The 16,324-nt window shown below is 44.7% G+C and overlaps 1 protein-coding gene across 2 annotated transcripts in view; it reads right to left on the bottom strand.

Annotated features, from left to right (window-relative positions):
• The window catches only part of tmem132e (transmembrane protein 132E), a 294,983-nt gene that overhangs the window by 85,067 nt on the left and 193,592 nt on the right, over nt 1-16,324 (bottom strand). Inside the window, exons 1-2 of one of the 2 annotated variants that reach the window (XM_069539841.1) lie at nt 11,023-11,772; nt 9,581-10,571 (exon numbers count right to left, since the gene is read on the bottom strand). In XM_069539841.1, the coding sequence (XP_069395942.1) occupies nt 9,581-10,571; nt 11,023-11,101 (1,070 nt within the window). In that variant the 5' untranslated portion in view covers nt 11,102-11,772. Of the gene's footprint in view, nt 1-9,580; nt 10,572-11,022; nt 11,773-16,324 lie in introns of those variants that run through there. The other variant, XM_069539842.1, reaches the window with a different exon arrangement.

The raw sequence follows: 16,324 nt of genomic DNA, 5'->3' as shown, positions 1-16,324 counted from the left end.
AAGCTGACTGAGAAATGTGATAACAGTTGGGGGCAGAAGCCTTACGACCTGCCTGTGCTGCAAATATTACCCACGTCTGAGTCTCCACATCTCTAAATCCTGTCAGCCGTTTATTTCTTGAAGTCGTGCAACAAACAGTTTGTGTAAAAAGAATAAGTAACGCGTCTTTAAATCCAATAAGTGATTACAGCGGCAGCCAAACGCTTCTTGATAAATTAATCAGCCTCTCCCAGATGTGAGGGGTAATTTGGACGACTCTTCACGCAGAGCTGCTGTTAATCAGGGACGTTTGTGGCTATTTGAGTATTAAACGCTCTGTTTGCTTCCTTTTTTAAAATATTTTTTAAAGTAAATCTTTTGACTCATCTGCCCACAGAGAGTTCCTCATTTGGAGTTTGCATTCAGTGTTTCTAATAATGGCGTCCCGACCGCAGAGTGAAGCCACGTACACCGAAGTTCCAACGGTTTTTCCTGGATGAGCTGAATTGTTGAGTTATTTCCCAGATGTATTTGAATCAGCTGTGTTTCTAGATCTTATCACAGCGATGCTCACGTTTCATTTAACAATTAATAAACAGCTTTTTATCCAGGCTGAATATCAGGTTACATCCAGTTAAATAAACTCTGATCAGATCAAGATTTAGCGTTTTCAAATTGCTCTATAGAAAAAGACGTCTCACTTGATTTCTGACGTCATGATTTACAAAATGATGGTCATTTGGTAAACGGGTGTAGGTGGGCGTGTTTCTGGGAGCTCTCAGTCAGACTCCACCCCCCCACGATTTTACAAGATGGCGCTGGACAAAATGCAACACTCCAGGCTTCAAAATGGCAGCTCACAGACCAATGGGTGACGTCACAGTGAGTCTGTTATAAATTCTGAGAAACAGAATTATTTAGTCTCGACCCGTCAGCGTTCTTATGATGCAACACACAACTTTCAATAAACGAGTGACCTTTTATTCTGGGGCCGCAAATTCTAATTAAGACGTTCTCACAGAAACCAGATCGATGTGGCCGTCATCAGGAATATTTAACATAAACACACAAACAAGACAAAGACGTCAAGGACAAGACGGGCTACCGTGCCATCATAAATACAGTACGCCGTGAGACTGCAGCAAACAGCGGCGCATAAAATACATCTCCATTCCTGGCGAGGTGTCACGGTATTTCACTACTTAAACTGCAGCACAATCGAAGGCATTTTCTGGGAAGCTGAGACTGAACATAAACCTGTCCAGAAGAAAAGGAGGAGAACAAACACATTTGGCTATTGCAAGATTTAAAAGCAGTTCCATTTGGAGCCCGGGAAAATAATTTACAAAGATGAAAACATTTATCGTAAGCCTGTGTACTGAAATAAAAAGAAAAAGGAAACACTCTTGTTATACCTGAGGACCACTTGTTTGATTAACTTGCACACCAAGGAAATGAGGAGCTCTGAGCCTTTGTCAATTTGTCTCTCACGCACTTTGGATAAACTAACACTCTGCAGGAGGATCAGGCGATATTCAAATATTCATTGGAAACAGTGGAAAAGAAGAAAAAGAGCCCAGGTCTGTGTTTATCCATCTGTCACACAAACAGACTTTTGATCTACTGATTTCTCAAAGCATGAGGCGAATATGAGCGCGTCTATAAGTGACTCCTGCATGAAATATTAAAGCGGAGAAGTTGATCATGCAATGCAACGCAAAGTGAAGATTTGTATGCTGCACCTAACCTCTAAGATTACAGCTTTCATTAGACTAATGCAATCTAACGGCCAAAATAATGATATACATTTCTGCAGAGGCAGAGCTTTCATTGCTAATCTGCGGACTAACTCTTGATAAAAGCGTTAAAACCGATGCTGAGGAACCGAGAAGAGAGCTTGAATTAACAGCACTCACTGGTATTTTACGTAACATTAATTAAAATGGATTAATAAAAAGCAATTTAGGCTACAAAAATGACCGCATGCTGAGAACTAGCAAAGGAAATAAATGGTAGGGATGTAACTGTGCAGTTTTCTCTCCCAACATAAGGTTTTAAAATCTCATGTTCTGTGATTAAAAAGGAAATAAATAAAAAAGGTCCAGCACAATTAAAGCTGTCAGAAAGACTTCATTCAAGTTTGATCAAGTGGTTAATGGGTGAAAGGAGCCCTGGTTTTCAGCAGCTCCCTCCAGGAATCATTACCACATGTTGTATTATTTAAAATTAATATTTGGTTCCTTCAGAAACTTCGGGATCTTTGCTCGCATTAGCTTTTCTGGCTCTGGACGAGGAGGAGTATTCTGATCATGTTCAGGTGGAACAAGTGTTATTATTCGAAACGAGGGTTATTTACAGAAATCCAGGACCAATCACGTAGGTTTTTTTTTACACGGCCAGCACCACCTGACCAAATCACAACACAGATTTCGGTGCGTAGGCTAAATACTGAAATAGCTGTTCTGCTTTCAGGAAACAGAAACATGAAGCCACAGGATTTTGTTCACACTGGTTTATCTGGCAGTCAAACTCGATGCAGCAGCCAAATACCTGAAGCTAAATGGAGGAAGGTGTCGCTCTATTCCACACAAAAGGATTCCGACACCGGATGAAAACAATTCTGTGTAAAAGGAGGGACGCTCTACTGACGATGCGCTTCAGGAGCTTCCGTGATTTGTGTTTGGGCCGTTTAACTAAAGATAAGCACAGGGTTGTAGAGCTGAAGCGTAAACCACTGGTCACGATTAAAGGGACAGAGAAAGACAGATGTCTGTCCCCTGTTCAGGACGTGATACCTCGTGTCTCCTGATGCACTTTATAAACAAAAGTGAAAAATACAAACAGTCATATTTGCAGTGGGGAAAAGAATAGAATGTGTGAAACTTCCTAATGAGTTTAGAAGTGAAGCTTGACCCAGATGAACTCTACGGCTGAGTGTCGAATGTGTCACTAATTAAAATGTGTTTGAAGCTGGACTGCTTTGTCTACGCACGATGAAGAAAGAGGCTGATTGACTTCACTGATCTATCTCGAGCCTCCTCCACGTTAGCAGATGGGACATGAAAGAGTCAAGGCACGCGTTAAAAATAAATGTTTCTCAAAGATTGGCAGCTGAGACTGATTCCTGTTTGGTTGCTCGCAGGACTTTGTAAAGACTCTCGGTCCAAATGACGTCAAATTCAATGTGGCGGAGGAGGTGATGGTGGTGCGTTCCACTGCGGCCTAATGGAGAGTTTTATTTTGTCATCAGGAAAGTGGAAGCACTTTGAGGCAGGCGACACGCTGCTGACCTCTTCCTCTTCCATCAGAGATGAGTTGCGGATAAGCAGCGTTTCTCCGTGTCGCCCGATGCGTCCTGACAAGACGGCCCTCGGCAGAGGCATCACTTCCCGAGTCATGCGATCTGAACGCGTGCACACTCCGAGGCGAGAGGTGCTGACGTGTCCCATCAAAGCATCGGGAAGAGAGGAGCCGACACTGACTGTGACAATGAGACGTGGGACGCCGAGCAGAGAGAGGGAGAGACCGCAGAGCTGGCAGGAAGCAGAGGCTGAGGTCAGGAAGTGGCGATGTTCCCTACGAGGCGCGAGCAACCTTCTTGCTGCCGGGGATGAAGCCACTGCTGACTGAATGTGGGTCACCCTCCCTGGCTTCCACTGCGCCTCCTCTCCTCGAGCCTTTATATTTGGAGCCAGGGCATTTGAATACTGCATGGCATACCCAGGGCTCCGGAGTACTGCACTGTTTCCAAGAGCCTTGTGCCGTGCACATAGATTAGGATAATAAGAACACAGCTCGTGTGTGCACTCAAACATGCGGTGTTTACTTCAGCGAAAATGTCAATGAGTCACCAGAATCTAAATTGGCAGCTCAATATCGACTCCATCCACATGCATGCGGTGACCTCGCTGCAGTTTAAAGTCTCATTCAGGTTAAACTACTTACCCGAGCCTTTGATATTCTGCAACCAAGTCTCCCCATGAATAAAACAGGGGACGATCACTCTGGCTGCTAACCAGCTGCAGCAAGGTGAGTTCTAAAGAAAATAATTATCATTTCATTAGAGCTTTGTGTCGGAATAAACATTTGCCTCTGATGTCGAGTGCGACTGCTCACAGATGGAAAAACAGACGCAAACACAGACACAAGGGTAAAGGCCTCATGCTGTATGATAACCCACATGCTATAGCCAGTAAGTTTTTAATGATGTGTCAGATTGCAAAGCAGCAGGCGCCGCAGGTTTAGCCGATTTAAAATGACCTGTTTCTGCCGTTACGGTCACTGTCACCACCCACACGCCTCACGTCGGACTTTCTTTCACCAGTTACGGCTCTGTATCCGACTCAGGGGGGACTCCAGCCAATCAGAAGTCTTCGGACAGTGCATGAGGAGGTGCTGACATCTGGAGACCAGGTTTAATTCATGCATCCAGACAATTGATGCTCACTAAAGAGAAATGACCGTGTAGACATCAGAAGCGTAAGAGGAACGATTATTGGCCAAAGCTTTTGCATAAAGAGGAGAATTTGTGAAATGATCATTGAAGCTGTAACAAATGAGAGTCGCACCAGAAGAAGAAAATGTTTTGGGGATACGACTGATTTCCAATGTTTCTCCAGTTGCTTTCAGACCTGCACCGAACTCCCAACACTTTCCAGAAGGTTTCTAAAACTGGATGGGGGACGGAAATGTTTGGTCCTGTCGGTGATGTTTCGAACACATGACATCACACTAATCGATAAGATGTGAGCCCATCGTGAGAATGGTTTGGACATTTTCCTGTTGCTCTGATCTTTCCTGACCCGGACAATCTCCTGCTACGTTTTTTTAATATGTGAAAGGAAAACTTAAAACTCACTCACTTCTCTTCATCCATTCCTGTAAATCCTGCACTGTGTTTACTACCTGGTCTCTAACTGTGGCACTGAGCAGGAACCAGGGGGTTCGTAAAGGTTGTCCCTCTGCTGCCGGTGACAACGAGGTGGACGGGAGCAGAGTTTGTGGCCCAGAAAACTGAAACTATGAGCAACACAAAAAAAAAAAAAGGGGCTAATGAGAATCATAAATCTGCAGAGTTGGGTGATAATTCTCTCACTGCAAGCGACACCGCACATCGCATTATCGTAAATTAAGCAACGGGAAGCGGCGCTGGCAGTGGTTTGCTCTCCGTCACCTCGCAGCAGAAGGGGTCTTTGGTTGTGTAGCGTTAGCATGCCTCCACCCCCCCCCCCTGTCTGTGGTTTGGTCCCCCGTGTCCAGCAAACCCCTGCAACCCTCAAAGTAATAGTAGTGAATACACTTTTAGAGAAAACAAGTTTGAAACATGCTAAAAAGAAATGTACTCAATAAACACAAGCGTTTAAAATAAAATGGAATAAATGCAGAACAATAGAAATCATTTATTTAAAGCTGTGGGGCCCTGAACGCAAAATAAAGCTGCTGGATGAAATAAAAGATACTGACGAGAGGTGAACAAGTATCTGAAGCTGTTTTTTATGATGATAGTATTTTCCACGGAATGATAATTTACTGTACATATGAAAGAATCTTATAATATAACTGCTGCCCTTTAAAATATTTATATTTTAAAGCTGTATGCTTTAGTGTTACTTTAGTACTACACTTCTCAGATATCACACTAGTGTGACCAGTGTTGGACACTGAAGAGACTTAATCCTTCTATTCTTCTGCAACTCAAGCGCATGATAATGAGAACTGTGGACTGTTGTTGTTGTTCATCAATATACGATGGTGAGTAGAAAGAATTTCAGTTAATTAAACACAAAAAACAGATTTTTAAATGCAAAGGAAACTCAGGAGCAGTGTGAGTCTGCACCAGGACGAGCAAAGACAGACTAAAAACAGCTCCGTATTATTATTGTATGACCGTGGTAACTAAATTTGACACATCACTACTCCCTGTCTCGCTGAAACACACAACGCTCATTTCCGACTGCGTCACTGTAGCCGCGCTGAAAAACGAGGCCAGATTCCAGAAGTGGTCGAGCTCTGGCCTCCGTGTTCCCGACGTCGACAATAACAAGTCTTCAAAGCGCCGTGACTGAGAGGAGGAAAACTGGAGGGAATGATGGAGGCGAGGGGAGAGTCAGAGGAGAACGAGGAGGCCCTCTGAATTTTCTTTAAAGACGCTTCTTATTGCATCTTTAATAATCCTCCTCGACGCGCACGGACGACCCGACAGTCGGCTTCCAGAACTGTTGAATTCACACCCCATTGAGCGGAGTCACTCAGGAGGCTCACGCTCGACTTTCTTCTCCCGGCCCCTTCTCTTTTTAAGTCTTGTGTTTTATCACTGCTCATTTCCATCCCTGCGAGGGGCTCACAGACGCAGGCTGCCTGAGAACTGCAGCGTTGCACGGATGCTAACATGGTCAGCTAAATGTTTCAAGAGGCGGGGGACGCAGCAAAGCCTTGTACTACAAACCCTCGCTGCAACTTTGTCACACTGCCACACACCCGATGCTCTGATTGACTGGAACCATCGTCGTGGAGATCCTCCACGAAGGTGTCGAAGTGAAGCGCGCTGTCAAGAGACGCTGTGTTGTGCAGGACAATACTGTGACACCAGATGATACTGTACGTTGTTGTGAGTGTAAATGCTGCTCAGAGAGCGTGAAGGCTCCCGGGGGGTCGGGACGTTCATAAGGACGGTTCACGCTCTCGTCCGGCTCGAGGACGGACTGCCAGGATGTTTTTAAATTCAGCAAAATACAAAAGCTTCATTCTTGAACTAATTTCAGATTAGAGCGCTTTGAAATCCAAGAAACCACGTGACCACCGGGTTGAACGTGCACCTTCTAGTACCGTGGACAAAATGCAGAGTTCAGAGATGGTGCAACGTGGGGTGATGAGATTTTAATGCAAAAACTGCACTTCTGGCTTCTTGATTAAATATTTTGTAACTGCTCTTTTTGAGATAATGTGATTTCCCAAAGGATGTGAGTCAAACAGTGTGTAAAGTTCAATTAATGGTAAATTATTATGTTGTTTACATGTTGGCGTAGTTGATTGAGGCTTTTACATCCACACCAATGCATTTTCAAACCGTTATAATGGAGATTTTTAAAAAGTGAGGTTGTGTTTTAATATCGAGGAGCGATGGAGATTTGTAAAAAAAAAAAACGATATACGGTTCACGTTCAAAGAGGCTCCACATGTTTTATCTGTTTGTGTGATAATCAGTCAAAGGCTCTACAGTAGAGAATCACTATTGAAGAACCACTTTCAGTCAGATCCTATAATGAGCTACTGAGCCCTAATTAATACTCTGCAAGTCTTCTCCAGATTCCTTAAAGATTGAAACCGTCATATTTACAGTGCGTTTCATCATCACGTCCTGACTGAGCTGGTAATGGACTCAACCCGTTTCCATTCTTCCTGCTGCCTTCACGCCTACGAGCAAAAGAGAGAGAACTCACTTTCCTCCTCGAGCTTTCTCAAGTGCAAATAATCATTTATTCTCTAACCCTGAATATTGCATTGACAACCGAGGAGGGGGAAGGAAGAGCAGAGAGCGCGGAGCCGTGATGAGCCTGGCGTTCCCTCAGCTCCGTCTCCACAGACAGAGAGGGTCAAACAGAGGAAATTATTATTTATTGCAACAGATTGTTCTGAAACAGTCCAATGTCACAAACTTCAAAAGGGAGCATTGATCACAGACATTTTGAAGCTGAAATAAAAAGATGGCGGCCACCAATGATTCCCTGTCAGCAAGACTTGATGGAAACTTGCACGATGCTTGTGTTTATATCACACTTCTACTCATTTATTACCTTTATTCGATTATATCCCTTATTGCTGTAACACGGTACATTTCCCAAAAGGCTGACAAATAAAATTATCTAGAGTTATCTTATCTTATTTGTCTCTTTCATATTTGCCTCAATTTAATACAGCGAGTGCAGATTAAATGTGGTTTCATAGTTAATAATCGAAGAACAGGGCTCCCTGAATCCAAAAGATAACAAAAGACCTGGTGTGATGACGTCATGAAGCAGCTTAGGATCATGGGAGCTGTTGTCTTGACAACCCTGATGCAACTCCGGCGTAAATCGTGTTCAAAGATGACGTCATGTCTTCAAGTTTTAATTCACGACGCGCAGCAAACGGCGATGAACGATCGCGATCCATCACGAGTGATTATCACAAACAGTGGAAGGGAAAAAAGAGCCAATCAGCAAACTGGCTAACGTTGTGTTTCCGTCATCGTAGTTTGAAGTTAGAGCGCAGACGGATATGTTGGAATTAAAAGGCGACTCAAATGAAACGCCCCCATCCAACGAATATATAACACATTTTAATATATCTGTTGCATATTTTATCTCGATAAATCTAAATTACTATGAAAATATATGTTTAATAATCATTAATAACCAGGAAGTGTGTTGATGTAGGTACAACAACATTAACACATTCAATATGTATATATATATATATATATATATATATATATATATATATACATATACACAGTATGTACCCAGAAGTTAAAACATCATTGATAATATTTTCCTCTATATTGAGGATTTAGGTTTTTTCTCCAGTGCAGTAAGAGAATGAAACACGATGGTTTACTGATGCTGGGCCATTTGAGTGTGATCCACGAGCATTACCTGGTCAAACACAGGTCTGGAGCTTTAAAACACAAACTGCTTTGAGCAGCACTTCCCTGGAAATTATTCACACGGTCCTGTCCTGAGAGGAAAAGAATAAATCTCTCAGTGTTGCGCCACCACTTCAGAAGGTGAACGGCACAGTGCTGCCACACTTTAACCCCGTCGTCTCCACTTTATCTCACCTGGCTTTAATTACTCCTGGCACGTCGCTTGGCGCGGTGAAGGAGAAATGAATGAGAAGGGTGAAATATGTGATTACACGCTCATTTGGCCTAAAATGAACACAAATGACGCTGCAGCTCGTGTGCTCGAACACAGAATATCGCATGAACTGGATTTACATACCATCGGCCACAATTAACGAGCCCGCTATGATCTTATAATAGCATTAAACTCCACAATTAATTTGGATATTATGTAATAACCTTTATCTAATTGTGCTGCCTTGAACCTGGCTGGAGATAGAAGCTGTAATGAGACTGTGCTGTGATAATGATTCCATTAATTGTGGGCTATTTGGACGTGTAAATCCTATATTTCCTATAAGCCTGTCAACTCGAGACTTTACACGATGCGGCATTCAGACTGCATAGCTTTGTTTACATGCAGCCTCGCCGCCTTAAGCATAAACCTTGGACAAATTGCAGACGATTATGTGTGAGCGTAATTATAAAGAGAGATATAAGACTGGAGTTTATGACTGGAGAGAAATGACTCATGATGGCGTCGACCAGGAAGCTGCAAAATAATCTATTCATCGATAATTCTCGTGATTTTCATGGTTGCATGAAAACAAGGAAACTCAGGATGAGTCTCTCCTGTGCAAGTGAACAGCTTGATCATATTTTTCTTCTCCGGCGCTTAAACGTGTGAATATGAAAACATTAAATGTGACATTCAGGCAGAATCATTTTGGTAGCGGCCCTCAGACTGTGCCTTCAGTGTGCTTTCTAAATCAGACTTACTTGAGGCTGAACTGCTCCACAGTGGAGTTGGGCATCAAGTAGAGGAAGATTGTGAGGGTCTCCCCAGGTTTCAGGGGCTTCTCGGGCAGCCTGAGGAACATGTTCTTGTCCAACTGCTTGTCCACCAGCAGCTGCTCCTGACTGGCCTGGTACAGGCTGATGCTCCCAATGCGCAGCAGGGGGTGCTGTGACAGAGGTTCTCCCCTGGAAGTCCCACCACCCCTGTGACCTGAGCCCTCACTGCACTCCCCTTCCACATTGGGCTCATGGAGAGTGTAGTACAGCTCAGCCTGGAGGGTCTCACTGGTGAGCCCGTCCAAGAGCCCGTCACCAGAGCCTTTCCTCCTGCCCAGCGGGGCCACGTTGGTGTTAAACCAGGACGGAGGCAGATCCAGCTGTGCCAAGCACTGTGCCAGGTTGCCTTTCATGCGGCAGGAGGTTTTAATTTCACGGACATCCCGGAAGGCGTGCAGACGGACGCAGGGCATCTTGTCCTGAGCCTTGAAGTCATCCCAGTCTCGGCCCGCGATGTAGAAGAACACCTGGACTGTGGGGTTGTTGGAGAAGACGCGGGCCTGAACAATGAAGGCTCGCACCTTCCAGTTGACTGTCAGCTGCCCGGGAATATCCAGAGGACTAGCTGGCTGGAGCAACTCCTTGGAGAGAGCCTGGTCTCTGGCGAAAGGCCCAAAGCTTATGTTGATGGCAGGGAGGTCTTTTGTCTGGAAAACCACAAAACTCTCAGCTCGCTGCAGCGGGTGTCCAGCGCTGGGGCTACTGCTGCTCCTACTGCCGCCGCCGCCGCCGCCGCCACCGCCACCGCCAACGGTTTGTCCTGTGATCTGGACCTCTCGTAAAAAGAAGGCCAGTTGTGCGTTGGACATTTTGAAGTTGGCGGGAAGGTACACGTTGGGTGGTGGTTGGCTGGCTGTCATCGCCGAGGAGCTGAGGAGGGCATCAGAGCTGGTTGGAAAGATTTTACCCGCAAGGGCTGCGAAGACAGAAAGAAGAAGAGAGAGGTTAAACTTTTAAAGACAACTTTTTAAAAACTTTTATCACTCATCAAAATAAAAGGTTAAAGTTTGAGAGGAGAGGTCGATTTAGGGAAATAATGAATGAGATATAAGCAGGAAGTCACTGCTCAGGCAGCAGGAGAGGAAGGAGGAGCATGAGGTCAACACACGCTAATCAGATGATAATAGGCCAATACATGTCGAGCATCCAGGTCAGAGGTCGTCCAGTGAATCAACATCAACAAGGTGTGTGATCTTTTTCTGGGAGATAACAACTCATACAATCACAGCTTTTCACCAATTTGATCTAAAACCCACACAATCGCTTTAAAAACAGAAAGATATTAAAGTTTGAGTCCAACATGTGTCACATCCAACAAGTCAACGGCTAAAAGTCAGGAAAGAACGAGCTGAATAAATGTGACATACTTATCAAAATGACCCAGAGCTGAGCACAAAAACAAAGTTGCCTGTCCCCATGGTCCAAAGCAAATATTAAAAGTCCCATATTCCAAATGGTTTTCTCATTGAGATCTCATTCTTTAAACGTGAAGAAGAAGAAGAAGAATCTGTTTAATTCCCCCTGAAGAAAAAGCCTCCTCAGTTGGGTTTGCTCCTCAGCGGGCGCTCCACAGAAGTTTGTCTTCTTTGGGTTTCTCTGAAGAAAATCTTTGCCATGTGTTGCAAAAGAGGAATAAATGAGGGTGGGAGGAAAAAAAGAAAAACAGCAATATGCTCCGGCGGTTCTTCACTTGGTCATGTTCTTGAAGCCGGCCTCAAAGGTTCTGGGCTTCTTGAACTTGTGCTTGTCTAAATCCCCGTGGCTTGAGTCTTGGTTTAAGAGTGGTTCAGCCCCACGCAGCGGCTCTTTCAATCCCAGACTGAGCGTGGCTCCAGGACGGGCTCTTGATAGACAGGCAGAGCCTCCTCCCGGTTGGTGGGCTGTACGGGAACTACAGACAAAGCCTTTGACGCCGCCCCATCTTGCCACACCTAGTCTCTAGTCTATAATCACCATTTTAGCTCCCGGTCAGAGCTAAGACACACAACCCTCAGAGGACGAGACCTACACCACACACACCGACACACACACACTCACAGGCGGAGGTGAAAGAAATAACACTCTGCAGCCCGATTCATCCTCTCCCTCTGGACGTGTTCGGGCAGACTCATATGTGTGTGTGCATGCAAGTGAGTTTAAGGGCTGTGAGAGTGTGTGTGTGTGTGTGTGTGTGTGTGTGTGTGTGTGTGAGGTGGGGCGGGGGATGGATGTGTTGCTTGAATGCCTCCAGGCAGAGAGAGAGAGAGAGTAAGTGAGAGGGAGAAGGGGAGAGGGAGGGATTAGGTAAAGATTATTGATGAATTAGCCTAGCTCTCTTTCCCTTCTCCTCCTCTTTCTCCTACTTCCCCTCCTCCTCTTTCTCCCCCCTCCTTTCGTCTGCTTTAGCCCCATGAGAAATCCATGAGAATGAGGGGATACCAGCTGGAGGGGGAGGGGGATCTGGACTGCCTCCCTGCTCCACTCACATGTGCCTGGAATTCCCATAATAAAAGAGAGAGGGATTCATGGGTGTGTGTGTGTGAGTGTGTGTGTGTGTGTGTTTGAGTGTGTGTGTGTGGGCCCCATAAACTGAATGGCAAACAGTGGGCGCAACAAAAGATGAAGCCGCAGCCGGGGAAACATCCCGCACTTACAAATGAGCAGTCGTAGCCATAGAGAAGGCTGCAGGAACTATAATGATGAGAGAAGCTACTTAGAGGCCGTCTAGTCTTTATCGAACGTGCTCTACCTCACAGGAATGTGTGCACGTTGGAATGCGTGCGTGTTCAGAAAGAGGAGCTGCTCTCGTCTTGATCAAAATTAAAAGCGACAAATATGTGCAGCGGTGCACAAACTTCCTTCAGGTCTGCTGGAACAGAACGCTTCACACTCCAAAGCTGCAATTCAAACCGTAAACTGGATATTGTACCACTAACAATCAACATAAGAAAACCAGAAGTGCACTTAGAGAGTACAAACCACCAACAAGGTCCAACAGTCCCCTAACATTCAATCAAGCTGCACCAAATTACAAATACTTAAACATTTCACTCCTCTAAATATACGGATAAATATTGTTTTCATGAAGATCCACAACCAAATGTTAGAAAACGTCCTGATTCCAGATCTGCACCAAAATGTAATGAGTTCTTTCCAGGCCCCTCCCACATCCTCCCACTAAATTCAAAGTTTAGTGGTTTTCTTGTGTTTTTTCTGCAAACTAACAAATAATCAAAACTGCTTTCAGACATGAACTCAACTCAATCTCCGGAGGGGCTGTGTGTGAGAACACAAGTGGCTCTGCGGACATTCTCCGGAGTTTCTCCCGCAAGCCCCCTAGTGAAAAGTCTGGATAATGTCCGAGTGGGACTTTTTTTGAGGAGATTCTCCAAAATCAGACAAAAACAAAAACAGAACGTCAGGTAACGCTGGCCTTCAGAAAGAAAAATCTAATATGTGCCTCCCACATGAGAATACATGTGTCTGCCCATCGTAATATCAAGGAGGCGTGTTTTTCCTCTCCACTCTTTAAAGCTCAATAGGATTTTATCACCGTGGTTAAAAAGTAAGTAGATATTGGAACTGCATTACCCGCCACTTTGCTCCATCTATCTCACCGTGTCTGGAGGCCGCAGCAGCCTGAAGCTCCGAGAAACCTTGAATCCAAGGATCTGCTGGGACTTTTAAAAGTTAATGTGTATCATCCTCCCCTGCCTCCGAAACTACTGTCGAGCTGGCCTTGAGCAAGGCACTTAAAGGAATGTGTCTCCATGTGTTCCACAAGCACCTGCTGCTGGCCAAACAGCCCAAAACAAAATGGCATCCAGCTTGCTACGGTGTTTTAATGGTAATTTCGTTTTTTTAAAGCAGTTTCCGTCTGACTGCGTCTCTCTCGCTCTCCTGCATCTGTCGGTTTCGGCGCAGGGAGGCTGTCGGGCCACATCAGGAAACATGTTAAATGTACAATTGTGACTCCAAACAGTTTTCCGACATTAACTGAGCCCGTGGAAGCCAATGACGACACAATATTCAACTGTTTGCATCATCGGTGCAATAAAATTCATCTGTTGGATTCGCTCAAACAGGTTTAGAGGAGCTGGGAGAAAAAATTATGGAGCCAATGACCCCAAGAATGAGATAAAACACCGAAATATAATACTAAGATAATAAAACAAATACTATTAAAAGTATTTATACTGCGGTGGTCATACAGATGGATCTTTGTGTCGTGTTTCTGACACTGGCTCTAACCCTTTACAAGAACATTTCCCAATGATTAAACAGTAAATATTGATTTTTTACGCAACAAATTCCAAGGTTATTTCCACAATCACTTTTCTTTCATGATCTAAGTAGCTTCATACTTTGGACCATTTTCTCTGAGGAGGGAAAGACCCATTTTTTCTTCATCTGCTGTGAAAACATTGATTTTCTCACCATCCACTGTGATAAATGTGCATTAAACAGCACACTCCTGCAGTCCAGAGATGTAGCGTCCATTATTTATTACAATAATAATTAAAGCTATATATCTACAGATTTTGTCGGCCTTTGTGTTACATGAAGAACTCAATCAGAAACAGGAGAGTGTTAATAACAGGTTCAGTGGCTGTTGCTGGAGAACATTGCTCAAGTGTATCGAGTTTATCTTGCGCCGAAAGCACAGTTGTTTGTTGCCTCTGGCGAAACGCTGAGAACCGTGAACCCGCAGTGACACCGATACTTTGATGTCAGGCCTGAAGGTCACCTGACCACCACCCAGGCGTCTCCTAATCCCCTTTAAATGCAATGAAACTGTACAATAACAATACACGCAGTGAATGCCATCAAACAACACAAATCCCTGCCCCTTGCTCTCAACCTCCAGGGCGTCGCGGTGTCATTCGAGAAGGTGATTATAGCCCACGATGCATCAGGGTGCTCTTGCCTCCTTTCAGGCTAACAACATCAGTGGGTAGGTGGGTTTAAAAGGTGGGAGGGGGGGGGGGGGGGGGGGGGGGGGCATGGACACAGATGGGCTTCCAGTGTGAAACCCTATCGCCTTCCTCTTCCACTTGATGTCCTATTAGACCTCAGGCCAAATTGAATTGAATTCTCTTCCTGTTGTGCTCCCATTACGTGAAACATCTGCTCTGTGTGCATGTGTGAGCGAGGTGGGGGGGTGAGTGGGTGTCTATGGTCTGAGGGCACTTTCTATTCATTAGATTACTTTGTGTGATGTCAATTAATGAAAGTATTGGGCCACTTTGAGGCTGAAGCTCCGTGGTTTGACATCTGCTGTTATGTCAATGACAGTCTGCAAAAGACAGACAATTTAGATGAGAGGAAAAAAGGTTGTGATGCAAAAAAACAAATGCTGCTGATTTATCGTGTTGGAGAATTCAATCAATCAATCCACATATTCCAGCTTTTTGTGTTTTGGAACTAGACCCTGGAGAGAAATGAGTGTGAGAAGATAAAGAAGAAGAGTTGGAAGAAAGAGCAGGACATTAAAACTCTTAACTTGAAAACTGAAACTGAAATCCCAGTTGTCTGAATGACCCGACCCAGCTCCAAAAGGATAAACTCTGTAATAAATGTTTTAATAGTTCATATCTGAAAACAGCTTTTGAAACCAGGGATAAAGTGTGCTAATGTTCTTCAACAACCATATTCTTTGTTTCCACCAGGTATGCTGCATATTCTAGTCATTCAAATTTGAAAGGAGCTGGAAGTATCTGCTGTGCCCCCTGGACCTCTCTGAGGCATTCAGAAGACCAAAGCTAAAAAAGCCGTGTTAAGATACTCCACTGTGCGCCTTGCTAACCACACAAAGGCTGTCTTATGCAAAAGCTGGCTGCCAACTCAAGGGGAAATAGAGAGGATGTTATGAGGAGGGCAGACATTTGATCTTGAGGGAGAGGAGTGCATGAATGTCTCCTCAAGTAAAAGGTCAGGAGAAATTGTTAGAGAGAAATAGAGCATCCATGCAGCATCGCTAATGTTACAGTGCCAGTTCTGCACGATCGATCTTCATCTTACCTCCCGGCTCCTCCCTTCTTGTGCTCTGCCCCGAGTGTAACGCTATTACATTTGAAATGGTCAAATAATACATCAATTCAATCCACTCGGCTAAACACACAGCGAAGCTCTGCATTACTGCGTGAGAACACTCGAACACCGTTAATGCACTTTCTCTCTCGTCAACTTTTAACTTTGGAATCCTCCATCCTCACTCCACTTTGGCTGAGGCGCGTGTATGCTAATGCCGTCGCCTCATCTAAAATGGTTTGCATTATCATTCAATTAACTACGAATGCAACACAAAGTGCAGATGAGAAGATACTGCTAGCCCGAGGATGAAGGACATATTCGCACTTGAAACACCGGTGCAGCGAGTCCTATTTTTGCCCCCCTCTCCGAGGAACCTCTAATTCCACCTCGGTCGGATGTGGATTACCTTCAGAGACGGACGGCAGCTGGGTTATCTCAAACACGGTCGCAGCGTGGGGCTTCGTATTTGACCGGTTTTCATCTACATGCATGAGGTAATTACAGACAGGACTCAGGCTCAACCGGGAAGATTTGTCCAGCCCTTGTGTTCGCATGAAATCAAATCACTTTGATGGTTTTAGAGATAAGTAGAGTACATCAGTCATTCTATAGGCTCTTTGGTACATATCTTACTATATTATGTCCAGTGGACCCACG

This window comes from Paralichthys olivaceus, chromosome 15 (assembly GCF_024713975.1).
Source record: "Paralichthys olivaceus isolate ysfri-2021 chromosome 15, ASM2471397v2, whole genome shotgun sequence".
Taxonomy (NCBI): domain Eukaryota; kingdom Metazoa; phylum Chordata; class Actinopteri; order Pleuronectiformes; family Paralichthyidae; genus Paralichthys; species Paralichthys olivaceus.
The sequence above is the reverse complement of the archived record's forward strand: the minus strand, read 5'-3'. Positions and strand labels throughout refer to the sequence as shown.